Source organism: Sceloporus occidentalis, unplaced genomic scaffold, assembly GCF_023333645.1.
Source record: "Sceloporus occidentalis isolate IW3139 unplaced genomic scaffold, rSceOcc1.0.p SCAF_308, whole genome shotgun sequence".
NCBI classification, from domain to species: Eukaryota; Metazoa; Chordata; class Lepidosauria; order Squamata; family Phrynosomatidae; genus Sceloporus; species Sceloporus occidentalis.
In genome coordinates, this window is record NW_028317288.1 from 118,195 (window position 1) to 144,098 (window position 25,904).

General features: G+C 49.0%; 2 protein-coding genes across 2 annotated transcripts; one reads left to right on the forward strand and one right to left on the reverse strand.

Moving 5' to 3' along the window:
• Positions 1-15,049: 15,049 nt before the first annotated feature.
• On the reverse strand, positions 15,050-17,202 carry LOC149274946 (sigma non-opioid intracellular receptor 1-like). The gene is made up of 4 exons (XM_089505077.1): positions 17,055-17,202; positions 16,616-16,816; positions 15,401-15,493; positions 15,050-15,279 (listed from the first exon to the last, which is right to left on the reverse strand). The coding sequence occupies exons 1-4, from the start codon at positions 17,200-17,202 to the stop codon at positions 15,050-15,052; spliced, it is 672 nt and encodes a 223-aa protein (XP_089361203.1).
• Positions 17,201-23,148, forward strand: LOC149274947 (galactose-1-phosphate uridylyltransferase-like). Its single transcript, XM_089505074.1, has 12 exons — positions 17,201-17,380; positions 17,682-17,880; positions 18,670-18,839; positions 19,331-19,406; positions 19,710-19,758; positions 19,966-20,095; positions 20,452-20,508; positions 21,231-21,353; positions 21,515-21,647; positions 21,896-21,979; positions 22,537-22,691; positions 23,074-23,148. The coding sequence occupies exons 1-12, from the start codon at positions 17,201-17,203 to the stop codon at positions 23,146-23,148; spliced, it is 1,431 nt and encodes a 476-aa protein (XP_089361200.1).
• Positions 23,149-25,904: the final 2,756 nt, after the last annotated feature.

A 25,904-nucleotide genomic window follows, 5' to 3' on the forward strand; every position in this document is an offset into this window, starting at 1 on the left:
ATATATCAGACCTCCCCCCTCCCCCACCCACGTTCAAAAAATAAGGAACAATTTCTAAAGAAAACAGGCTTTTTTTTAATATATATATAGAATTTGGGGCGGTTCTGAATCTTTCCACTCTCCGCGGTGAGGAAGGGGTTAATCCGCGTGCTAACCTTTCGTTTTTCATTTTGGGTCTGGAAATGCAAAAAAAAATAAATTGATATTAACTTCCATTTAATTTGGAAAAAAAAGTGGGGGCCGGTTTACCGGATTCCCCCAAATCGGGACTCCCCTGGGGGGGGCATGTTCCCCGTGATCCATTCCGTGTGATCCGCCCGGATCCCGTAAAGAGACACGACGGAGCGTCGCCATCTGTAACGAGCGCTAACGAGGCTCTAACAGAGAGGAAGCGGGGGCTCGGACTCTCCAGCCCCCGACACCTCGTTTAACCAACGCCATCCCGTGAGATTCACTAAAATACACGAGTGGCATTTACCCGCAAAAAATCCGACTTTTGGGGCTTTTTATAAGCAAAATCTTTCTCTGGTCTAAGGAACCAGCGTTGGCGTTTCTCGGGCTCCATTTCTGGGGCATTTGGGGCATTTTGGGGGATAATTTCAGCTCATCTGCCCCTTCTTATCGATGGTTCTGATGACAGCGGAACCTCAAGGTTATTCTTGGCTTTCATCACACGGAATATTGCGATATTGACCAATGAGGAAAACGCGTTAACAAATTCTAACAGCAATGAAAGGGTTAATCACAGGCGTATTCCGGACAACCAACGGATTTTGCGGTTAAAATGAAATCGTAATCCCCGCTCTGTCTCCGATGATGTCGTCGTTACTAATAAAAAGTCACTGGATTTTAATAGTATTTGACTTATTTCATTAGGAGACTCTTTTTTTTTTTATTTAGAGGAATTTTTCATTTCAGGAGAACGAAGTCTGAGGTCCTTTTTGATGCTGTTTGAATATTTCCTGAATTTAAAAGCTGATTTCCAAATCTCATTGAATCCCAAATTAAATGCTTCCTTTGGTAAAAATGATAAATTACGCAAGTGGTAAAATCCATGCAAAATACAGAATTTCTGTTTTTAGGGGTCGTTTATCGGGAGCCTTTTTTTAAAAAAAAATGTAACCAAAAAACAGTGTCTCAAAATGATACTTAGTGACGCCCGCATTTATTATATTATTGATTATTGTATGCTTATTAATTATATTGTTGTTCACTTATCAATTATTACATCACTTATATCACATATCAAGTATCATATTGCTTATTAGTTATTTTATCACTTATCGATTATTATATTTTGTATTACTTATTATATTCCTGATCACTTATTATATTACTTATCAATTATTACATCGCTTATCACTTATACTCACTTATCAGTTATTACGAGTTTATCGCAATTATTATATCTCTGTTCACTTATTACATTCATTATTGATTATTATCTTTTATTTATATTTCTGATCACTTATATTGCTTGTCGGTTATTATATTATTATTATTATATTGCTGATCACTTATTACTATTATACCGCTGATCACTTATTATATCACTTATTATATTGCTGATCACTTATTATATCACTTATTATATTGCTGATCACGTATTATTATCATACCGCTGATCACTTATTATATTGCTGATCACTTATTATTATTATAGTGCTGATTACTTATTATATCACTTATTAATATATTGCTGATCACTTATTATTATTATACCGCTGATCACTTATTATATTGCTGATCACTTATTATTATTATACCGCTGATTACGTATTATATCACTTATTATTATATTGCTGATCACTTAATATTATTATACTGCTGATTACTTATTATATCACTTATAATTTATTATATTGCTGATCACGTATTATTATTATACCGCTGATCACTTATTATATTGCTGATCACTTATTATATCACTTATCATTATATTGCTGATCACTTATTATTATTATACTGCTGATTACTTATTATATCACTTATAATTTATTATATTGCTGATCACGTATTATTATTATACCGCTGATCACTTATTATATTGCTGATCACTTATATCACTTATCATTATATTGCTGATCACTTATTATTATTATACTGCTGATTACTTATTATATCACTTATAATTTATTATATTGCTGATCACTTATTATTATTATTCCGCTGATTACTTATTATGTCAGTTATTAATTATTATATTGCTGATCACTTATTATATAACTTATTAATTATTATAGAGATGATCAGATGTCTCAAACAGAACCGATCTCCTTGATGTTAAACCCGTTACGCCGTGAAGAAGTAAGATATGAGGTAAAAGGAACTAACATTATGAAAGGCATTTAACACTTTGCTGCCTGGCACTAACCCACCGTTCTGTGAAGCGCAGCCGCCGTGGACTGGGTTGGAAGGAACATTTGTCCCAAATTTTGGAATTTTAAGTTTCGTTACATTTCCCGTCCTGGATTCTACACCCGGGAATTTTGCGGTTTGTTTCGTGATCGTGATATCGGACATGCGGGAATATGCATTAATCGGTGGGTAGTAGTTTTAGGGCTCTGTCGCTATGGTAAGAGCAGAGACGGTAAAAACCCTGCCGAGCTCCCCGTTCCTGACCCTGTTCTAGAGCTCACGGGCGAGTTTACTACTAAGAAGTAAATATATAAACGCGGCGAGAGGGCGAGAGGGGGTTAGTTACCTATTACTAAAGTGACTGGATCTCTAATCATTCCCAAACCAACATACCGGGTTTAACCCTTTCACACTCTGCCTCAGATATACACACAGCCCTTTGAAAAGCTGGCATGGGGGGCAATGTGGCACCCCCTGGCTGGGAAACAGTTAAAGGGCCGCTCATTACACTCCTGGTTGACTCAAATTTTAAATAAAAACGACTTTTACAAATAAAACCAAAAGTCTGAATTTCGTGTAAATGAGCTGGGAGCGCGGAGTTCCCAGGCTGGGACAGAGGGGTCCGTGGACCGATGACACGCACCGTGCCCCCATCTGATGGCTTTTTGCCCCCGGCAGATGCCCTTGGGCTACAGGATCGTTTAAAGGGACAGCAGACAGCATGCTTCGTGTTACAATGTTACACGATTGTGTTTAAAAATAAAACTATTCTATAAATACACGAGATCCACGATATCAGCCCCACGGGGGGGGGGGGGGTATCAGGGCTGGGGAGTTACACGCATGCAGGGGGGGCAACAACACAATCTAACCCAACAGAGGCCGATTAACCCCATTAATGCCCCTCCAGGGTCCCCCGGGGGTCCACTTACCAGGGCAGACTTGCTGGCCAGGCTGGTGTTCTCAGCCATGCCGGAGAGATCTTCCTCCCGGGCTGCGATCCGCGGAGCTTCCTCTCCAATAACTCAGCCGACAGCCCCAGCCTTATCCCTGCACGGAGGGTCTGCCCCGGCCCCGCATCCAGCCGGACCCCTGCCCCGGAGCCGCGGACGGATTCTGCCCTCTGCCTCTCCCCTCTCTCTCTCTCTCTCCTCTCTGTCTCTCTCTGCCTCCCCTCTCTCTCTCTCTCTCCTCTCTGTCTCTCTCTGCCTCCCCTCTCTCTCTCTCTCTCCTCTCTGTCTCTCTCTCCTCTCTGTCTCTCTCCTCTCTGTCTCTCTCTCTGTCTCTCTGTCTCTCCTCTCTGTCTCTCTGTCTCTCTCCTCTCTGTCTCTCTCTCTGTCTCTCTCTGTCTCTCCTCTCTGTCTCTCTGTCTCTCTCCTCTCTGTCTCTCTGTCTCTCTCTATCGCTCCTTTTTTTTGCTCTATTTTCTTTTTTCTTTTTTTTTTTGCAACAAGTGTTAAGCAGGCTGAGTGACCCTGGGAGTGAGCGATCTGCCCCCTCTGCTCCGATTTGCTACCAGATTGTCACAGGGAGTGATATATGGAGAGGGCAGGGTTAGTGACAGCCCAGGGAGAGAGACAGACAGACAGAGACAGACACACACACAGAGAGAGAGAGACAGAGAGTGATGAGAGAGACAGGGAGAGACAGAGAGAGGAGAGAGACAGACAGAGAGAGAGAGGGAGAGACAGAGAGAGAGAGACAGACAGAGAGAGAGAGGGAGAGACAGAGAGAGAGAGAGACAGACAGAGAGAGAGAGGGAGAGACAGAGGGATGAGAGAGAGAGAGAGACAGAGAGGGATGAGAGAGACAGACAGAGAGAGAGAGACACACACACAGAGAGAGAGAGACAGAGAGGGATGAGAGAGACAGGGAGAGACAGAGAGAGGAGAGAGACAGACAGAGAGAGAGAGGGAGAGACAGAGAGAGAGAGAGACAGACAGAGAGAGAGAGGGAGAGACAGAGAGAGAGAGAGAGAGACAGACAGAGAGAGAGAGGGAGAGACAGAGGGATGAGAGAGAGAGAGAGACAGAGAGGGATGAGAGAGACAGACAGAGAGAGAGAGACACACACACAGAGAGAGAGAGACAGAGAGGGATGAGAGAGACAGGGAGAGACAGAGAGAGGAGAGAGACAGACAGAGAGAGAGAGGGAGAGACAGAGAGAGAGAGAGACAGACAGAGAGAGAGAGGGAGAGACAGAGGGATGAGAGAGAGAGAGAGACAGAGAGGGATGAGAGAGACAGACAGAGAGAGAGAGATAGAGAGACAGAGACAGAGAGGGATGAGAGAGAGAGAAAGAGAGAGACAGACACACAGAGAGAGAGAGAGACAGTGAGAGACCTGCAACCCATCAGGGAGATCACACACATGCAATAACCCCTTCACTGCCATATATAAATATATATATAATGTTTTAATGTTTTAATATATATATTTATTATTTTATGTTTTTGTTGTATTTTCGTTTTTGTTCATTTCTGTTTTTTTTTAAAAAAATATTTTAATATATTTCTAATAATATCTGGGTTTGTTATTTATTTGTATTTATTTTTTGTTGTTTGTTCCAGTTTTTGTCATTTTTTGGTGTGAATCCAGCGGTCGGTTACTTTCCGGTTGTTTCTCTTTAATGAAAATGTTACTTTTTTGTTAGAAATACTCGGAGGGAGCAAAAATCCTGCTTTTAAAAAAATATTTCCAAAGGAAATTTAAAGACCACCCAACATCCCCCCCCCCCCCGCTGTCGGGACCGGCGTTTGGGACGCATTGATGAGAAATATTGAGCCGTCGAATCCCCGCATTCTGCGTTTTTCACAATTAAGGGAAATTAGGGTGGAAAAAAATTTCTCATTTCCAGGAAAACCGATTTTAATGACCCAAAAAATGCTATCAGTCTTGAAGCAGCAGCCGTAACCCTTTGTGTGCTGGCGCTTTATTGCATTGACGCCAATATATTGATCATTGGTTATCTCCTGTTGTACAGCGCTGTGGAGTATGATGGTGCTATATAAAAGGATAAGTCATAATCATGGGAAGCATTACAAGGTACTCGTAGGGTTAATGAGTGATTGACATGTGGAAACATGTATGCAAATTCCGCATGTAACAAACACCCGGCGCTCGGAGGCCCTCACACGCCAAGGGCCCGACACATGCGCCACTTCCGAGGGGTAATTCCGCCACCGTATATTATTGAAGCCATCGTACAGCGCTACGGAACATGAAGGCGCTATATGAAACAACACGTGATGAGAATAACCGGCCATTATCTGTCAGAGATATAAGTTCATACAGGTTCCGGGTGTAAGGCGCACGCCGTGTCCCCCTTCTGCCTCCAAGGGGCATTTAAGGCCAATAGGGCCCCTAGGGCAGCTGCACGATGTTCTGATACAGAATTGCCACCTCGGCTCAGGGGCAGAAGGGCCGGCGACGTATTAATGCGGGTTTGTTAAATTACTACACGAGGGGCCGGGACCCTGATTTCTGGAGACCCCCGCAGGAGAGACAGACAGATCAGTAGCGAGAGCTGCCAGACGCACACACAGGGGCCGACAGCTTGTGTTAGCGATACTGACGCTAATGACGCTTTAATGAGACGGCCCCTGAACCCCGCGCAGGTTCACGGCCTCCCGGACGGACTGCTCCAGGTGCGCAGGTCACCGCCGGCACACGCACGGTTAACCCAAATGAAAGGTTTGCTACCGGCAGCCAGACAGTGGGGGCAGTGGGGGGGGGGGGTAATGGGGCAGTGGGGGGGGGGCAGGGGCGGCCATCACTCAAACATCTGTGTTTTTATGGCTTCTGACTCGTTTCATCTCTTTATCTTCTTCCTAAACACCAGACAGGACCCTGCAAGCCCCTCGCCGCTGTCTGCCCCCCCACGCCGCCTGTCTACCCCACACCCACCCGGACCCCCCCACACCGCCCATCTGCCCCCCCCCGTGCCGTCCGTCTACCCCACAACCACCCGGCCCCCCGCGCCGCCCGCCTGGCACTGAGCTGGTTAACAGCGCCCGTCCGATTAAATACACTCGGCCCCGCCAGCCGGGCAAATAACGGTTAAAGAAGATCCCTGCGTAATATTGTAGTGGGAGCTGCCACGGGGTATTAGATCAGCGACACGGAATGTGGGGGCAGCGAGACTAATTAATGCCCCTCCTTACGCCAGCATTTAATAAGGTTTTGGCCCCGCGTGCCTGCGCAGACCCTCGAACTAAGACGTCCGGACCCGAGCGAGAAAAAGAGATGTAACGAGGCTGTATTTTACTAAGAGGGTAGTGTGTAAGTAGAACAGCCTCCCAGCAGAGGTGGTAGAGGGTAATACAGTGAGGGGATTAAACATGCATGGGACAGACATATGGCTCCTGAATCTAAGACGAGACTGGTTAAGGTTTGAGTCGTTACAGATGGGGGCCGGCTGGGGCCGCCAGTCGGCGGATGATTAATGTATTACAGACAGATTGTTTAATCAGCAGTGATTATTAGAGAGTCGTTACAAAGATCAGAGGTGGGTCCGAGATTAGATATTAAAGCCGAGAGATTAGCAGATGTCAGGATGCGAGAGCGCAGGAAACAACGGCCCTCGCGTGCGACACCCGGACAGGGGCGGGACTCGGAGTGACAGCGAGCAGGGACGCTTTCTTAGGGAAGGGTTAATAGATTATTATTGAGTTTCAGCGACTCAAACCTTAATCAGTCGTTGGTCTCGTCTTAGATTCAGGAGCCGTATGTCTATCCCATGCATGTTTAATACCCTCGCTGTATTACCCTCTACCACCTCTGCTGGGAGGCTGCTCCACTTATCTACCTCCCTCTCAGTAAAGTAAACCAGCTGGTTCCCAGGTACTCGGCTTCTCAGATAAATAGGTGCAGATCCACAGTTAGGGGGTTAGGTGACTAACTAACCAGAAAACCAGGGGTTAACCCTGCGTAGATTCCGTAACAATGTTATGAGGCTGCGATTTCTCCCCGTCCCGGGGTAATAATAACGCCCGGAGCGATCGTGATATCCCGCGGTGACGCACATCAGCAGAGATGTCATTATTAGCATCTGGAAGTGATAACGCGGGGCAATTAAATGTCTGTCGCACTCAGGAGACGCCTGGCGGGGGCAGATACTGACACCTAGAGGGCACAAAGCTCATTGACTTGGGCGTCAGGAATGGGTTAAAATAATAACTTTATTCTAATTAATAAGAATGATGGATATCCGTGTATCAGCCGACTTCCGGGTAAAAAAGCATGAATTTTATTTAAATGTCAAATTATATAGAATATTAATAATACTACAAATAACTCTATTAATATTACTATTATTATTATTATTTTAATAATATTACTAATTATATCTATATATATAATAAAATTATTGTATTAATATTTAAATTATTAGTGTCATTAATTATATTACAAATATTTTTATAATTTATTACATTAGTGTTAAAATTGCTATAATTGTGTTATTATTATTTATATATCACCGTCATACTCCGCAGCGCTGTACAATGTGTGTTATTTATATATCGCCGTCATACTCCGCAGCGCTGTACAATGTGTTATTATTATTATTTATATATCGCCGTCATACTCCGCAGCGCTGTACAATGTGTGTTATTATTATATATATCGCCGTCATACTCCGCAGCGCTGTACAATGTGTGTTATTATTTATATATCGCCGTCATACTCCGCAGCGCTGTACAATGTACAAATGTTATCCTATAACTTGTAACCTCCGGCGCCTGCGCTGCCCGACGACTAGCATGGCTACCGGGGCTAATATTTCACGCGTCGCAGGACCGGCTCATTGTGGGGAAAACAGGAGAGAGTTTAAAATCCGAGGACATTTTTAAAGCTTTATTTATGCAGTAGGGTACCTAGCGGGGGGCGGCAGGAAGAGCAGGAGGAAAAGTGACAGAGAAAGGGTAGGAAAATATTCAGTGAGAGTGGATTAGTAAGTGTGTGAGAGTGATGGGTGTTATGCTGTAGTTTATGCTGAATGTTTGTGAATGAGTGTGTGTGTGATAGCATGGATGTGTTAGTGTGTGTGTGTGTGTGTGGGGTAGCATGGCATAGGGAGGCTGTAATCACATTCCTACCATGCCCAGGTTCCAGCATGTACTGGCTGCCTGGGCATGATAGGAGTGTGATTGCTGTTAGCAATTATATATATTACTTAGTAATTATATATATATAAATATCGTTGTTGATTTTTTTGTTTAATTTTGGTGTGTTAACCACTTTTATTAAAAGTAAGTAACACACCAAAATTGGACAGAAAAAAGCAATAATATTAATATATATGATTGCTAATCGCAATCACACTCTATCATGCTAAGCCAGCCAGTACATGCTGGAATCTGGGTATGCCTGGGCAAGATATGATTGTGATTGCTGTTAATCAATATGTATATATATATATATTAATATTGTTATTGATTGTTTTGTCTTATTATGGTGTTACTTACTTTTAATAAAAGGGTCATTTTCGGTTTTGGCCAAGTCAATGCTTGGTTTCGGTTTTGGTCCAGAATTTTCATTTCTGCTAAATAGTAATACTAAGCAAGACACTGAAGCGGTAGGCCTACACCACATTAATGTTTGGCTTAGTATATAGTGATTGGGGTTATGCTGCATTTTTGTCAATGTCTGGCTCAATGTATAGTGATAGGTGTTATGCTGTACCACTGTCAGTGCGTGCCTCAGTATATAATGATAACAGTTATCCTATACCAGCGTCAATGTCTGCCTCAGTATATATAGTGATAGGTGTTATGCTGTACCCCGTCAATGTCTTCCTTAGTATATAGTGATAGGTGTTATGCTGTACCCCGTCGATGTCTTCCTTAGTATATAGTGATAGGTGTTATGCTGTACCCCGTCAATGTCTTCCTTAGTATATAGTGATAGGTGTTATGCTGTACCCCGTCGATGTCTTCCTTAGTATATAGTGATAGGTGTTATGCTGTACCCCGTCGATGTCTTCCTTAGTATATAGTGATAGGTGTTATGCTGTACCCCGTCGATGTCTTCCTTAGTATATAGTGATAGGTGTTATGCTGTACCCCGTCGATGTCTTCCTTAGTATATAGTGATAGGTGTTATGCTGTACCCCGTCAATGTCTTCCTTAGTATATAGTGATAGGTGTTATGCTGTACCCCGTCAATGTCTTCCTTAGTATATAGTGATAGGTGTTATGCTGTACCCCGTCGATGTCTTCCTTAGTATATAGTGATAGGTGTTATGCTGTACCCCGTCGATGTCTTCCTTAGTATATAGTGATAGGTGTTATGCTGTACCCTGTCAATGTCTTCCTTAGTATATAGTGATAGGTGTTATGCTGTACCCCGTCGATGTCTTCCTTAGTATATAGTGATAGGTGTTATGCTGTACCCCGTCAATGTCTTCCTTAGTATATAATGATAGGTGTTATGCTGTAGCCCCGTCAATGTTTGCCTAATGGTAAAAACTATGCAGTTTTAATGAGTGTGTGTGGGGGGTGCCACATACAGGATCCGCCCCAGGTGCCAAATACTCTAGGTACGCCCCTGTATTTATGAGATTTCAGCAAATTCCCGCAGAAGCTGGTGGAAGGATATGATGCTTCGGGGGGCTGGAAGTGACATCATAAATCCGTAGAAACAGAACTTTTAAGCGATTTTGTAGATTTTTAATGACATTTTAGATTACTGATGGAGTCGGGTAAAAATATTCACCCATATTTACAAAAAATGACGGAAGGGAGCAAAAATGATATAATTTCCACCCTTGTGGGTCATGTTGGTCACGTGACCGCTCGTTGGTTTCCGCCATTTCCCCCCCTTTTTTCACCCCATTCTAACCAGAGAATTTATTAAGATCGGAATTTAATAAATTAACTCGTCTAGGGGGATTTTTATAAAAACGCAGACCGCGAGAAAAACTTTTAACTTAAAACAAAAAAAAAGTATATTTTTAAATATAACTTTTTTTTTTGAGGGGGGGGGGCAGTGCCTTGAAATCGGAGGCGTCCGGTCTCTGTGATTTGGGAAGCTGCCGGGTGTCAGACGATCGGATCCCCCGCTAATTTTGCAAGCGGCTAAAAGTCGTTTATTTGGGAAAAAATAAATAGAAAATGATGATACGCCGGAGTCCTGGAGGGAGTTTTTGGCCCCCGCGGGCCGCTCGCGTTGACATTAAAACTATCGACACTCTGCCGAGAGAAGCATGTAAAGATCCCTCACGCTAATGTTATTTAGCGGCGATATTTCCGTAATAAAAGGAATCGACCCGGCGGGGAAAATAAGCCGTCGGGGATTTGATTTTCTAATTTGAAGGGAATACTTATTTACTTCCAGCGGCTCGGCCATCGGATTTTCATTACGCCGCCGCTCGCCGGGACTCCGGCTCTTATCGACGGAGCTGCTGACATCAGCTGTGTTAGTGCGGACACAGATTACTCACACTCAGCGCGCGCTAATGGCCGCCGGGGCCGCTCGTGCGCACCGATTGGCTCCCCCGACGCTAACAACGGCTATAAATCTCCTGGCCTTCCCGGCGCATGCATTAGACATTAAAGCGATGTATATGCGAACGTATAGCGAGGACGCCGGACACTTACTAATGCGCGTGGGAACCGGCTCCACAGGACTCCGCGGGCTGCCCGCCCGCCGCCGCATTAACCCTTTCACTGAACTTAACCCCCCCCCCCAATTAAACTCTTTAGTTTGTGAAATTATGTGAAATGCATCCATTTGTGCCATTGGGCTCCAGAACGCGTTGGGATTTCCATCGTATATCCCTGGGATCTGCCCCCTGCGGGACCAACAGCCAGCACCCCAAATAGATCACTGATCCCGGGCGGCTCTGATGTAAAGACAGCCTGCTAGATTGTCAGCTCCTGTAAGCCGACAATAACAACACACATTGTACAGCGCTGCGGAGTATGACGGCGATATATAAATAATAATAACACAGATTGTACAGCGCTGCGGAGTATGACGGCGATATATAAATAATAATAACACATTGTACAGCGCTGCGGAGTATGACGGCGATATATAAATAATAATAACACATTGTACAGCGCTGCGGAGTATGACGGCGATATATAAATAATAATAACACACATTGTACAGCGCTGCGGAGTATGACGGCGATATATAAATAATAATAACACATTGTACAGCGCTGCGGAGTATGACAGCGATATATAAATAATAATAACACACATTGCACAGCGCTGCGGAGTATGACGGCGATATATAAATAATAACACACATTGTACAGCGCTGCGGAGTATGACGGCGATATATAAATAATAATAACAACACACATTGTACAGCGCTGGGGAGTATGACGGCGATATATAAATAATAATAACACACATTGTACAGCGCTGCGGAGTATGACAGCGATATATAAATAATAATAACACACATTGTACAGCGCTGCGGAGTATGACAGCGATATATAAATAATAATAACACACATTGTACAGCGCTGCGGAGTATGACGGCGATATATAAATAATAATAATAACACACATTGTACAGCGCTGCAGAGTATGACAGCGATATATAAATAATAACACACATTGTACAGCGCTGCGGAGTATGACGGCGATATATAAATAATAATAATAACACATTGTACAGCGCTGCGGAGTATGACGGCGATATATAAATAATAATAATAACACACATTGTACAGCGCTGCGGAGTATGACGGTGATATATAAATAATAATAACACACATTGTACATTGCTGCGGAGTATGACGGCGATATATTAATAATAATAACACACATTGTACAGCGCTGCGGAATATGACGGCGATATATAAATAATAATAACACATTGTACAGCGCTGCGGAGTATGACAGCGATATATAAATAATAACACATTGTACAGCGCTGCGGAGTATGACGGCGATATATAAATAATAATAACACACATTGTACAGCGCTGCGGAGTATGACGGCGATATATAAATAATAATAACACATTGTACAGCGCTGCGGAGTATGACGGCGATATATAAATAATAATAATAACACATTGTACAGCGCTGCGGAGTATGACGGCGATATATAATAATAATTACACACATTGTACAGCGCTGCGGAGTATGACGGCGATATATAAATAATAATAATAACACATTGTACAGCGCTGCGGAGTATGACGGCGATATATAATAATAATTACACACATTGTACAGCGCTGCGGAGTATGACGGCGATATATAAATAAGATTCATCCCTCGATGCTGATTACAGAATGGTCTGCGGTGCCATCTAGTGGCTGATCTGGGGTAGGACACGTAACAGTTTTGTTGAAGTTTAGGCCTCTTTGCACCGCGGGGTCGAACTCCAGGCTCCGAGGTTAATGCAAAGACCTTGATATTCATGCATGGCCCACCTATGCTCAAGCAGGGACAGCAGTGCAGGCAATGTATAGAATCTGAAAATGTTATTTAATTTTACATAGAAACCTGATCCATCCGGCCCCCGTCTAGTCGCCCGTTTCTCCTGCTGTAACGACTCAAACCTTAATCAGTCGTTGGTCTCGTCTTAGATTCAGGAGCCGTATGTCTATCCCACGCATGTTTATTCCCCTCGCTGTATTACCCTCTACCACTTCTGCTGGGAGGCTGTTCCACTTATCTATCACCTTTGCTTTGTTAGCGGCTGAAGGTTCTGCAGTGTAACGCAGGCGATCGCTGGCAGGAATCGGTTCCCGCTGACATAAAGGAGACTGCTTTCTGCCCCGTGCGTGGAGAGTCTCTTAATACCCCACGCAACTCTCAGCCAATCAGGTTCATCGCAGCTGCCCTGACCGTATAGAGAAAGAAAATCCCATTGTGTTGCTTAATACGGGGTCTCCGCCCCCCTCCTCCGAGGATCCCCCCTGCGCTGTCTGGAAAGCTCTATGAATGAAAAGCCCCCCCCGGCAGATCTGCGGATTAAATGATGATGTCATTGTCGCAGCCCCCATAACCAAGACCCCCTATTCCTTCTATTGGTTTCTGTCTCCGAGCCGTTTCCAGGTCCTCGCCCTTAAACCCCACCCCGTTTCAATACAAGAACTCGGCGACCGCCTGACGCTGTGCACACGATCACTCCTATCACTCAGAGTTACAAAGACACAGAGCGGATTTTCTGAATTTTTATTTGATTTAAAAATAGAATTGGGGGTAAAAGGGGTTTTTCTTCCATTAGAAAACGGGGGGGGGGGGTCTCCGGGATTTGGCATGAGGTGGCGGCTGGCGGAGCCGCGCATGCGGGAGACGTCAGAGGTGACCCCAGAAACTCCTGCCCTGGCCACGTGATGCGGTAACTGCCCCCCACAGAGGCAATACTCGCCCTTCTAAATCAATAACTACTTTAACGCCCTGGAGACCCTCGTGAGCCAATAGGAAGTCTTCACACACGTTGGATTCAGGCGCTGCCAAGCAACGGGACACCCAAAGGGTTAAAGGTCAGATCCATGTTAACCCCAAATATCCCTTTAAAGCTCCGCCCCGGGTGGGACGTCTGATTGAAGCCGCAGTTCCACCGGCTCTGCGGGATTTAACCCTTTCAGAACTGAACGCAGCTTTAGACTCGGCTGGAAGCGTTAATTATTACGAGAGACGCGAGGAGGACGCGGCCGCCACTAAGCGAACACGCGCCGCCTGCAGTCACGCTTCCGGCATCCGAATGGCCTCGGACGGAGGGGCAGTTTCGCTCTTTGTTGCCAGTGGCAACGGGTACATTCCACAAAGTCACGCGGGAGATCCGTGCAGATGGCGGGCGGCAAACGGTGTTTACGGACAGACAGCAGTCAGAGGAACGCGTCGGCTCCCAGATGTATGCGGAGCAGGAACGGGGGCGTGGAGGGCAATCAGTGTACCTCTACGACCCCCAAAATATTAAGAGATTACAGCCGGGGGGCTTAAAGCTGCCGTTCCACCCAGTACTGCTGGATGCCCAAACCTTTCCTAGACTTTTGTCGGGAACTCTTAATAGTCACGTGACACAGAAGCAGGCTCCGATAGGCTGCGGTCCAAGAAAAAGCTTCTTAAAAGTCAGCGCCGGCAAGCGGGACGACAGCTTTAATGCGAGCCAACGGCCGCTACGTCTTCAGGCTGAGGAGAACTCCCATCATGCTCAGGCACAGCGGCAGCAACACCCCACACTGTGGTGCAAAGATCTGCTTATGGCAGCCGTGGGGAGGAAAAAGCAGCGACCTCCCTAATGATCTCACTCTCAACCCGCACGGAATACGGGGAAAAAAACCCCAAAAGTGCCCGCTTTCTGCCCGAAGCAGCGGCCGGCGCTGAGAAGTCCGCGAGTTACTCGGATCGTTCCGCACAAAAAAACAAAACCAAGGAAAAAGAGATTTCCCCAGATAAACCGCGATTGGGGGCTTTACGATAATTACATTTTTTGTTAACTTTTTTCTACGGACCGGATGGATTTTAACTCTTTGTGTAGCCAACGAATGAGGGGCGGGGGGGGGGGGGGTAGTGTTGTTGCCTTCTCCATTTATTGAGGACAGTTGGGGTCCGACTCGCTAAGTCCGCCCTTCTGTAGTGAGGAGGTGGAGGAGTCCGATGATGTCACTCTGTGCACTTAACCCGTTCATTGCCGGCTCACTGTACATGACGGCGAAGAAGGGTTATAGAGTCTGCAGCAGGAAGGCAGAGCGAGCGGGGGGCCGCGGACGGTTAGAAGACCCCCAGCTCGGTCAGGTAGGTGTTGGCCTCCAGCAGCAGCCCCCGGGCGTAGACGCGGATCGTGTAGAAGAAGGTGAGGAAGTCCTGAGTGCCGAAGAACGTGTCGGACAAAGCGAAGCCCAGCGTGGAGGGGATGAAGCCGCGGCCGTACTCCACCATCCACGTGCCGGCGCTCCACTGCACAGACGTGGCCTCCCCCGCCGCGTGCACGATGGTGTCTCCTGCAGAGAGAGGGGGGGGGGAGATACGTTACCGATAGCTCTCTGTTTAGTGGATGAAGCCCACGTCACTGGCGGCGCCCCCTGAATGGCTGTCTCTGCACGGGACCCCCAATGCACCCACCTGGGTAAAAAATCTCGCTCTTGGTGGTGCCTTCCTTCCACTGACGGAACGTTCCGGAGAGAATGGTGTCCGAGATCTCTGCCCAGTAGCGGCCTGGAAACCAGAGGACAAAAATACGTCAGCGCAGCCTCCGCCGAGAGCCCCCCCCAGAACATGCGCGGCCTCCGCCGAGAGCCCCCCCAGAACATGCGCGGCCTCCGCCGAGAGCCCCCCCAGAACATGCGCGGCCTCCGCCGAGAGCCCCCCCAGAACATGCGCGGCCTCCGCCGAGAGCCCCCCCAGAACATGCGCGGACGTTAACAGGCTCCAGAACCGCAGCACTTACAGGCAGGTTCCTCAGCGCACCGGAACCAAATCCCACGCAGCGAATAACGGAACGGAGGAGAAGAGAGAATCTAACGCTTCATGGAGCAAAAGCGGAGACGGGATGGAAGGAAGTTTTACTTTACTGAGAGGGTGGTAGATAAGTGGAACAGCCTCCCAGCAGAGGTGGTAGAGCGTAATACAGTGAGGGTATTAAACATGCGTGGGATAGACATACGGCTCCTGAATCTAAGACGAGACCAACGACTGATTAAGGTTTGAGTCGTTACAGCAGGAGAAGCGGGCGACCAGACGGGGGCCGGATGGGGCCGATCTCAGAAATGCAGGCAGATTAGGGAAGGACTCCGACCTTTAACCCCGAACCGGTAAATAGAAGACGAGGGGGACGCGGCCCGGATCGCCTGGCACTGGAACCCAATATATACACGGCCTACGGGGGAGGGCAGCTGGGGCACCATCCCAAACCATTCTTCTTCCCCGCAGGTACTGGGGGGGGGCATCTAGTCTGCCGTTACTGGGGTAATAATACTTCCGGCAGGGGCATTCCTGGAGCCGTCTCTGAGACCCACCCTCCAGGGGTAACAGGTAGAAAAAGGCTGCCCCCCTTATAGGTAGAATCAGGTAGACCCCCGTGCTACAATTTGGGGGCTGTTTGGCTCGTTGCCCTCACCCCTCTTACTACAACCAAATCTACCCCGTCACAGATCTACTGAGCGGGGCCGCCACGTACCGAGGGCACGGAGAACGCCGATTGGTTGAAGCCGTCTCAGCGACAAACCCACAGGCAGAAATAAAATACACCGTCCGCCCGTCCGCGACGGGGTCTAACCACCCCAATCTATAGAGTCACCGTATGTGGCCCCTCCGCCGGGAAGCGGGGCCCTCACTCACCTGAGTGGCCGCTCGTGTCCACGGCCGTCCCGAACAGCAGCACGTACTCGGTGAGGGAGGCGTGGAGGAGGCACATGGAGCCCATCCAGCCCCCGGCGTTCACAAACACCCACTGCAGGTCCTCGTCCGGCAGGATGTGCCCCGGGTGCTTCCTCCGCAGCTCCGTGATCATCTTGGAAAAGGCCACCTCGTAATCCAAACCTGGGGGGACGGGGCGAAAAAAGGGGGTCAGGGGGGGCGCAGAGAAAAGGGGGTCAGGCAATACTAGACGCTCTGCGGGCAATAAGGGCAGCACAAGTGTGTCACTACCCCCAAGGACTGAGGTAAATACCCCCGGACAGTGCCAGTTCGAACAAACATGCGTTAATGCCCCATGAAACTTGTCAGTGCGCCCCCCACGGGAGTGGTAAATGCCCCCCCGGGCAGCCCCCGGACTCACCCGAGTACTCCTTGGCCAGCATGGCGATCTCCTCCCGGCTGAACTCGTAGGACTTGTTGCTGAGCCAGGCCTGCAGCAGGTGCACCGTCCCGGCCAGCATGGCCAGCAGCACGGCGGCCCAGAGCATGCGGGAGGAGCAGCACACCATGTCTGGACCGGAGAGCAAAGAGCCGGCACGCAGGGTGACACAGGCCCGCTTCCTACTGCAGCATGCAACACAGACCAATAGCGTGCGAGGAGCCAACCCAACGACCAATCACATCGGGACGTTGACTACGACGCCTCGGGGGGCGGACCACAGATCGCCTGACAGTACAGAGTGCATGGTGTGTGTATAGCCAGTGACAGGTCGATGGGCGGAGAAAGAGGCGGGTCCAGGGAATCACCTAACAGAGCAGAGAACGATGGATCTGCAGCGAACGGCCGAGAGATGATGGGCGGAGCCACGGCTACCTTGCACCATAGAGAAAGCGTCTGTAAGGCTATGAGGGGATGGAGAGCTAAGGGGGCGTGGATAAATCTCAAAACACTGAATTAAGGGCTGTATTCGCTAAGCTGTGATACGTGCGCGATGGTCACTTTTGCCAGTTATCCCGGTTCAGCTAGGAAATTCCCTGTCATCGGCAGTGTCCCAACAACCTGGCAGCCCTGTCAGTGAAGCGTGTTACCGCATGCCTTCCAAGCCTCGCTTTACTGTACTGCCTAGTGCGAGTCCCTTTGCGGCCAGAGCGAGGCTTGGAACGCACGAGACCGGAAGTAATCACTTCCTGGATCTTTGGCATGGAGTCAGCAGAGCCGGGGACAGCCGCCGCCTTCCAGCCCAGCGGTACCTGAGCCGCCCCGCCCGCTCCCCCCGTACCATTGCACCGGCTGAGCATGATGAGATTTCCCTTCATCAGCGGCTCTAGTTCCAGAATCCATGCACTCTGTATTATAGCTGCTATGGACGCAGCCTCTAGCCTTGGCTTGGTGGGAGTTGGTTTCCACTGAAGCTGCAGCACCAGAAGCTATACTCAGATCGGTTAACCCCGTGAGCGCTTCCTGGCAGTATACTGGGGGACGCGGACCCCGTTACTTACCCTGCACCGTGAGCGCAGGTGTAAAGCTCCCCGGCGTCTTATAATCACTCGCGCCCCGTGTGATGTATTTCCTAGGCTTGTGATGATATCAATGCTTGAGTCGCGTATCTGAGACCCCCGAGGTTCCCTGAAAATCCATTTCAAAGCGTTTCCTTTAATATACCGGTCGGTGCTTCCTTTCCCCCCGAAACCTCGCAAAGCCGGGCCAGACCGATAGCTGTCAGACTCTGATGATTGCGGTGTCTAGAGCTCTGGTGGGTTAGGCAGAAGCTGCAGCGATGGAGAGAAGTTTCTGATTACCTCCTGCTTTCTGTGATTCTGATAGAAACCCAGAACCCGACGACAGATCGGCCCCCATTACCCCTTCTGTAACGACTCACACCTTAATCAGTCGTTGGTCTCGTCTTAGATTCAGGAGCCGTATGTCTACCCCATGCATGTTTAATACCCTCGCTGTATTACCCTCTACCACCTCTTGCTGGGAGTCTGTTCCATTTATCTACCACCCTCTCAGACATTGTGCTTTTGTATTGCAGAACATCAGCACGTTCGGTATAACCCGCTGCGTGATGAATGGGTGCTGGTGTCTGCCCATCGCATGAGGCGGCCGTGGCAGGGTCAGGTGGAGAAACCTCCGGAGGAAAACATTCCCAGACGTGATCCGGGTAACCCGCTGTGCCCAGGGGCCAAGAGAGCCGGCGGGGAGGTAGGTGGACGCCTCACGGTATCGCCGCAGGTGGTGATGCTCCGAGGTCATCCTAGGACTGGTCAGGGAGTCCGGCGTGTTCTGCGGAGCGTCCGTCCGAAAGAAGAGTCGCTTTAATGTAAAACTATCTAATAAATGGGAAATTGATTAAAAGGGAATCTCCCACCCCAATTATTTTTAATATATTTATTATTGATATCGTGTTTTCAGGCAGCTGCATATCAGCCATTTGTAAGATTCTCGCTCTGTTGTCTGACCCCCGATCTACTAAACACCCAACTCCTTATACTGCCTGTGGGGAACAATAGAACGGCTCGGTCTTAGTCACCCAGTCGGACTCTCTGTTTAATGAAAGTCTATGGAGGAACGGACTTCATTAGCATCGCCATAAAGCGTCAGCTCAGTGTGGGGTTTTATAAATAAAGTAGAAACATTGAGAAGTCTGCGGCGGGTGAAGTAACTGCGGCGTCTCTCGTTGTCTCTCCTGTGAGGTGAATCCGGAATATTCCGGGACGTTTGTCTTTGAAAATGATTTTCCAGCTTTACAGCCGGATGCCCCAGAGCCAGGTAAGGGTCTGTGCAGTGAGTATACTGTAGGGGAGGAGGAGAGGTCTGTGCAGTGAGTATACTGTAGGGGAGGAGGAGAGGTCTGTGCAGTGAGTATACTGTAGGGGAGGAGGAGAGGTCTGTGCAGTGAGTATACTGTAGGGGAGGAGGAGAGGTCTGTGCAGTGAGTATACTGTAGGGAGGGGAGGAGAGGTCTGTGCAGTGAGTATACTGTAGGGAGGAGAGGAGAGGTCTTATCCAGCATTCAGTATCTCTCATAGTGTTAGTAAATAATAATAATACTCCCCCCCCCCCATCTCCCAGGTCCCAGCGAGCACCCGCTGCTGCAAGCGAAGTCTGCCCAAGGGATCTGGTAATTGTTCCTAAACTTTGAGGCTGTCAGAATCTCCCAGCATGCTCTCTGCTCCCCGGTCCCAGCAGCAGGTGACAGCCGCACAGGGGGAGACGTTCCGCTGCTGATTATACCAAATGCTGGGATTTGATGTCAGTTTATTAACTGCGAGTTCTTGCCCCGCATGCCCCTGAGCCTGGTGACCGCGTTCTCCTCCTGTCTCCGCAGCCAGGTCATGTGCTTCCACCCCTGGTCGGACATTACTCTTCCGCTGATGTCCTCGCAGGAGATCCGCGTGGTGATTGACAAGTGGGCAGAGATCATGGAAGATTTGGGGGCCACGTACCCTTGGGTTCAGGTGAGGCTGCGCATGGTGGCTTCACATTGTAGACAAATGTAATGTCATCCTCCTTGAGGGCGTTGAAGGTAAAATGGGACAAATTGCTTTAAGGAATGGTGGTAGCTACACGGATTGGACTTCCAGCAGGAGTGGTAGCACAGGGCTGTCCAGCTCCCTTCCTCAAGGTCCAAAAGTTTTTCTATATGAGAGCCTGGCAGGGCTGTGGCCCTTGTAGACAGGACTGTGGACAACAAAGGAAGCAAGAAGGAACCTTACATATAGTACAAGGCATGCACTCGGCACACGCGGCGGCGGTAAGTATAGCGGACCCCGCCAGCGGATAATTATTTACGTCTTTCTGTTCCCCCCTTTAGATCTTTGAGAATAAAGGCGCCATGATGGGCTGCTCCAACCCCCACCCGCACTGCCAGGTGAGCGTCCGCCAGCCCTGGGCACTGAGTCTTTTAACCCTTCTCAAAAGAAATAATTGCCATTCTTCATTTTATTTAAGAATTTGTAGGGATCCCGTTGTGTTTGTATTCCGTGCGCACTTTGCGCTGCTGTTCAGAGACACCTTCATTGCGTGCGGCCGTGACATAAAACACAGAGACGGGCATGGCGGGGATATAGAACATCTGCGTACGAGATTATTCCTAATTCAGATTCTTCCCGCAGTGTAGGACTGGAATACGACAGGTTAATGACATTCTTTGCCGAGAAAAAGTGAGCCGTCCCCGGGTGGAATCGAACCCCCGACTCTTGGTCAACAGCCAAACTTTGTAACCAATCGCACCATAGAGAAAAATGTCTGCTTTAAGAGGAGGCAGTGAGATTCCCCCCCCACCCCGTTATACCTCGTGGTGCTGTACGCGGGAGCCGCCATCTTGCTGCCCCGTCACGGGGTATAAATCGCCCGTCACCCTGAGGTATCTGTGATAATAGCGTTACGGAGGGAGCTGCGCGGCTGGACACAATCTCTAGCGCTAGAGGCTCATGCGCCGTCCACTAAAACAACGCAGGGAGAGAACAGGAAGCGGCTTACAACTTCCTGCCGGGCTGGCGGGAGGATCTTGGGAAACGGAGGGGAATTTGCATGGAATAAGTGTGAAAACGTCACTTTTCTGACTGGGCCTGACTTCGCTCTCCTCTGTAGATCTGGGCCAGTAACTTCCTTCCTAACGAAGCCCAGATAGAGGACAGAACGCAGAGGGGCTACCTGGACGAGCACGGAGTCCCCATGTTACTGGAGTACGGGAGGCTGGAGGAAAAGCGCAGGGTGAGTGGAGGAAGGGAGAGGGACCCGCGTCGGGGGGTGGAGGGGGTTGGGGAGTGGTGTGTATCGGAGGGTCGAGGGCTGCGTTTGGATTATTTTAGAGGGTTTCTCGTGTCGGGTTTTGGGGTTTCTCGGTAACGTGTGACAGCTCTCCTCCCGTCAAGGAGCGCGTGGTGCTGGATAACGAGCACTGGTTGGTGGTTGTTCCTTACTGGGCCGTCTGGCCGTTCCAGACTCTTCTCCTGCCCCGTCGGCACGTCACCCGCCTGCAGGACCTGAGCGACGCAGAGAGAGACAGTGAGTGCCCGGCCTGCCCCCTCCGAGACCCCGGGCCTGCCCCCTCCGAGACCCCGGGCCTGCCCCCTCCGAGACCCCGGGCCTGCCCCCTCCGAGACCCCGGGCCTGCCCCCTCCGAGACCCCGGGCCTGCCCCCTCCGAGACCCCGGGCCTGCCCCCTCCGAGACCTCCGTCCGCTAAGCTTTGTTTATTGCCCTGTATGGGGCTAGGACTGCTAAGTGCAGACTTTGTCTTATTGTCCTTCGCAGGCCTGGCCTCCATCATGAAGCGCCTTCTCTCTAAATACGACAATTTGTTTGACATCTCCTTCCCGTACTCGATGGGCTGGCACGGTATGTAAACGGGCCGCGGGGGCCACACGCACCGGGTTATGGAGCACGCTTTTCTTGCTCGTTTAGTGGATGGGAGCTCAGCGGCGTTTAGTATATACAGAATACTTCAGCGGAAGCGGAGCCATGTGTCTATCCCACTCTACCACTTCTGCTGGGAGGCTGTTCCCCTTATCTACCACCCTCTCAGTAAAGTAAAACTTTACTCAGTCTCTGACCCTCTAGTGTTCGATTCCGGTTGTAACTTTTCTCCTCCTTTGAAATAAATTCCCGTCCTTTAACCCCCTTTATATATCTAAATGCCCCCCCTCCCCCAAGCTGGACCTATTGAGACCCCTCAGTCTCTCCTGATAATGTTTATCCTGCAGACCGTTTCAGTCGCCTCGTCTGACTTCTCCCCAGAACTGTCACAGTACTCTAGGTGAGGTCTGACATCGGGTCCGGGCCGCCTCTCTCTCTCTCTCTCTCTCTCTCTCTCACTCACTCTCACTCACTCTCACTCTCACATGTCGCGCGGGCCGTCTCTCTGCCGCGGTCTGACTTCCGCTGTGGTTTTCCAGGGGCTCCCACCGGCTCCCATCTCTCTGATGACTGCAGCCACTGGCAGCTGCATGCGCATTACTTCCCCCCGCTCCTGCGCTCGGCCACTGTGCGCAAGTTCATGGTGGGATACGAGATGTTGGCTCAGGCGCAGAGAGACCTCACTGCAGAGCAGGTGAGTGTGCACTGCGGGGGCAGAATGCGCAGACTTGGACACACATGCACTGGGGCAGCTTAGTGAGGGGGCAATTCAGGTCTGTAGCGTATCACACACTTCGTGGGGGACGAGACGGCTGAATGCGGGAGCGCAATAGGGTGACAATAAGTGTGAGTGTGCGTGTTACCATGGAAACGCCCCCGCTGTCCGTAGGTGTCAGTCTCGTCCCGGCAGGTGCTGCCCTTTTCCGGATGGTTCTGCAAAATACTTGCTGACTGACGAATAAATAGTTTGTCGCTGTGGATTAATGGGTTAATGAATGGTTTTGGAGTAACTCTAGGAATATTGCGATGTAAATGCAATGTGTTTTTGGGACTCACGTGACCTCCTTTCCTCGCAGGCGGCCGAGCGTCTCCGGAGCCTCCCCGAGGAACATTACAAGCTGAGAGATTTGGGGGCATCGTCGGTGAAGTGAGATTGCGGGGGGAACCTGCGCCGATGGGTCTTTTTGAGTGGATTTTGCGCTGACTCCGGCACTGGATCCCGGCACGATCGCTCCCGCCGACCAGAAACAGCAGAGCGCGGCGCAGTCTAACAATGAAATGTTTGATTCTCTCGCCCGCAGCGTCTCTGCGGGGGCCGAGCCGGCCCGATAACCGTGAAAACCGGAGAGAAATCACTAGACTCGCGCTTGGATTCGTGCAAATTTTAAATGTAACAAAACTATCCAATTTCGATAATTCATACGAATCGCTGGGAATGAGGAACAAAGGAAATTAAGCAAATTATAATGAAACGGAGAGTTTTGACTTTTTTTCTCACCCCCCCCCCCCCCCGTCTCGCTGCCTTCTCCTCCGATGGCTTCCGTGTCCCGTCTCCTTTCCCGCAGCGCCGCTTCTCCTTTTGTATCTTCTGCTTTCCTCCTCCTCTTCTCCCCGCATTAGCCGGTCCTCCTCCGGGCACACCCTGTCCTCTGATTGGAGGAATGTTGAGAAAGCTGTCTGTGGCCCCGCCCCTTTTGTGGAAGTTCTCCAAGGGGCCAGAATAATGCAGACCGACGCGGGGAGAAAGAGACGGCTCCACGAATCCGTCTTCCTTGTTCTAAGAGCGCGAGTGACGATGAAAAGGCCTTAAAACGAAATTAGTTGTCGGAAAGCAAATGGAACAAAAACATTAGGAATAGGTGAGGTGTAAGGATGGAGCGGGGGCAGGGCGGGGGCTGCCACGGAGGGCGCTGTATACAGTAATATAACCCCCCAGCGCTGTATACAGTAATAACCCCCAGCGCTGTATACAGTAATATAACCCCCAGCGCTGTATACAGTAATATAACCCCCCAGCACTGTATACAGTAATATAGCCCCAGCGCTGTATACAGTAATATAGCCCCAGCGCTGTATACAGTAATATAACCCCCAGCGCTGTATACAGTAATATAACCCCCAGCGCTGTATACAGTAATATAACCCCCAGCGCTGTATACAGTAATATAACCCCCAGCGCTGTATACAGTAATATAACCCCAGTGCTGTATACAGTAATATAACCCCCCAGCGCTGTATACAGTAATATAACCCCCAGCGCTGTATACAGTAATATAACCCCCAGCGCTGTATACAGTAATAACCCCCAGCGCTGTATACAGTAATATAACCCCCAGCGCTGTATACAGTAATATAACCCCCAGCGCTGTATACAGTAATATAACCCCCAGCGCTGTATACAGTAATATAACCCCCAGCGCTGTATACAGTAATATAGCCCCCCAGCACTGTATACAGTAATATAACCCCAGCGCTGTATACAGTAATATAACCCCCAGCGCTGTATACAGTAATATAACCCCCAGCGCTGTATACAGTAATAACCCCCAGCGCTGTATACAGTAATATAACCCCCAGCGCTGTATACAGTAATATAACCCCCAGCGCTGTATACAGTAATATAACCCCCCAGCACTGTATACAGTAATATAACCCCAGTGCTGTATACAGTAATATAACCCCCAGCGCTGTATACAGTAATATAACCCCCAGCGCTGTATACAGTAATAACCCCCAGCGCTGTATACAGTAATATAACCCCCAGCGCTGTATACAGTAATATAACCCCCAGCGCTGTATACAGTAATATAACCCCCAGCGCTGTATACAGTAATAACCCCACCAATGCTGTATGTTTTTACTATTCAGGCAGTCCAGCTGGGTGATTGAGACCGAGCCATTCTAGTGTTCCCCTCAGGCAGTATGATGAGGAGTCGGGGTGTTTAGTAGATGGGGGATCAGATAACAGAACGATATAAATGTCTGATATGGGGCCGGTGGGAGTAGAAAGACGGTTTCTGGTTGGGGAAGGTGGCGGTGACAGCCTGTGGAGCCGGTTCTCGGCTTGAGTGCGGTTTCCTTAGTGACCGCGGTTCTCTCCAGGGGGTTTCTGGGGTTGTTCTCGGGGTGAGCAGATCAACGGCTGCTCCGGGGATTAGATAAGAAGTGATTCTGGTGCAAGGTTTGAAGAGCCGTTCTGGAATATTCTCCCAGTGATACGGTCACTTTTTATACTTAACCCCTTATATTTTTATATGTGAACTTCAGACTGTTACAGGGTCACCGTACCCAAGGCTGGGTCCCCCTGTTTGAGGGCTGAGGAATCACCAGTCAGTCCCTCATACGGATCGCACTCAGCTATCCACGGATCATCCAGACCACCATTCGTAGCAAACCAAGAAGAACTCTCTTTATTACAAACACACAGAACTTATATACAATCTCAATGCAATGTGTACCGAACCCAACCCCCAATCCCATCACTCACATCCCATCACAAATCCCATCAGTATACAGGGGATGTATCAGGTGAGGGGATTACAGAATACAATGGGTTCCCCCACCTGTGTTATCCCCCCTGTAGTGCGGGTGCCGGCGGGGCAGACAGGGCTGTGCTGGCTGATTAAGAGCCCCAGCCAGATTATAGGATCGTCTCCTTGAAGGCTGGAGCTGAAGCCACATCAGTCTCTGGGCCGGTTACACAATAAACACAATATAATATATTACCGGGTCACGGTATACGGAACCGGACACAAAAGCGCTCCATGACCCGGCTAAACTTCATATGACACATGAGCCAGCTAGCCTGGCCCTGTCACAGATCTCCCCCTTGACCAACGGTCCGGCAGACCAGGCAGATCCACACGGGTCTGCTGCAGGCTGTCCGAGTGGACAAAGTTCACAGGTG

Coding starts and splice junctions, on each gene's coding strand:
- LOC149274946 (XM_089505077.1), bottom strand. CDS start 17,202: ATGGTGTGCTGCTCCTCCCGCATGCTCTGGGCCGCCGTGCTGCTGGCC. Junction 16,817..17,054: donor GCTGGCCAAGGAGTACTCGG/GTGAGTCCGGGG, acceptor CCGTCCCCCCAG/GTTTGGATTACGAGGTGGCC. Junction 15,494..16,615: donor GGACACGAGCGGCCACTCAG/GTGAGTGAGGGC, acceptor TCTGGTTTCCAG/GCCGCTACTGGGCAGAGATC.
- LOC149274947 (XM_089505074.1), top strand. CDS start 17,201: ATGTCTGGACCGGAGAGCAAAGAGCCGGCACGCAGGGTGACACAGGCC. Junction 20,509..21,230: donor ACCCCCACCCGCACTGCCAG/GTGAGCGTCCGC, acceptor TCTCCTCTGTAG/ATCTGGGCCAGTAACTTCCT. Junction 21,648..21,895: donor GAGCGACGCAGAGAGAGACA/GTGAGTGCCCGG, acceptor TGTCCTTCGCAG/GCCTGGCCTCCATCATGAAG.